The sequence below is a fragment of the Myotis brandtii genome, unplaced genomic scaffold (genome assembly GCF_000412655.1).
Source record: "Myotis brandtii unplaced genomic scaffold, ASM41265v1 scaffold303, whole genome shotgun sequence".
NCBI classification, from domain to species: Eukaryota; Metazoa; Chordata; class Mammalia; order Chiroptera; family Vespertilionidae; genus Myotis; species Myotis brandtii.
Genome location: NW_005361573.1, coordinates 2,613,875 through 2,614,203, shown reverse-complemented (window position 1 = coordinate 2,614,203; position 329 = coordinate 2,613,875). Strand labels below are relative to the sequence as shown.

The window sequence follows — 329 nt, the reverse complement described above, 5'->3', positions numbered from 1 at the left end:
CTCTTGGGGGAAAGGGGCCGAATTGCTCCTGGGGGACCAGCCGGACCTCATGGCGTCCCTGGATGGCGGAGCCAAGTCCGACGGGAGTTCCCCGCACGTGGGCGAGTTCGCCTCCGACGAGGTGAGCACCAGCTACGCCAACAACGAGGACGAAGTGTCATCCAGCTCTGACAACCCCCAGGCCCTGGCCAAAGCGAGTAGGAGCCCCCTGGTGACAGGTTCGCCTAAACTCCCTCCCCGGGGGGTGGGCGCAGGGGAACACGGACCCAAGGCGCCCCCGCCCCCGCTCGGCCTAGGCATCATGTCTACCTCTGCCTCGACCCCTGACA

General features: G+C 67.2%; 1 protein-coding gene across 1 annotated transcript in view; it reads left to right on the top strand.

Moving 5' to 3' along the window:
• Window positions 1–329, top strand: part of MN1 (meningioma (disrupted in balanced translocation) 1) — a 57,204-nt gene that overhangs the window by 10,681 nt on the left and 46,194 nt on the right. The window contains exon 7 of the mRNA XM_005869807.1: window positions 8–324. Coding sequence (XP_005869869.1) covers window positions 8–324 — 317 coding nt within the window. The remainder of the gene's footprint in view (window positions 1–7; window positions 325–329) is intronic.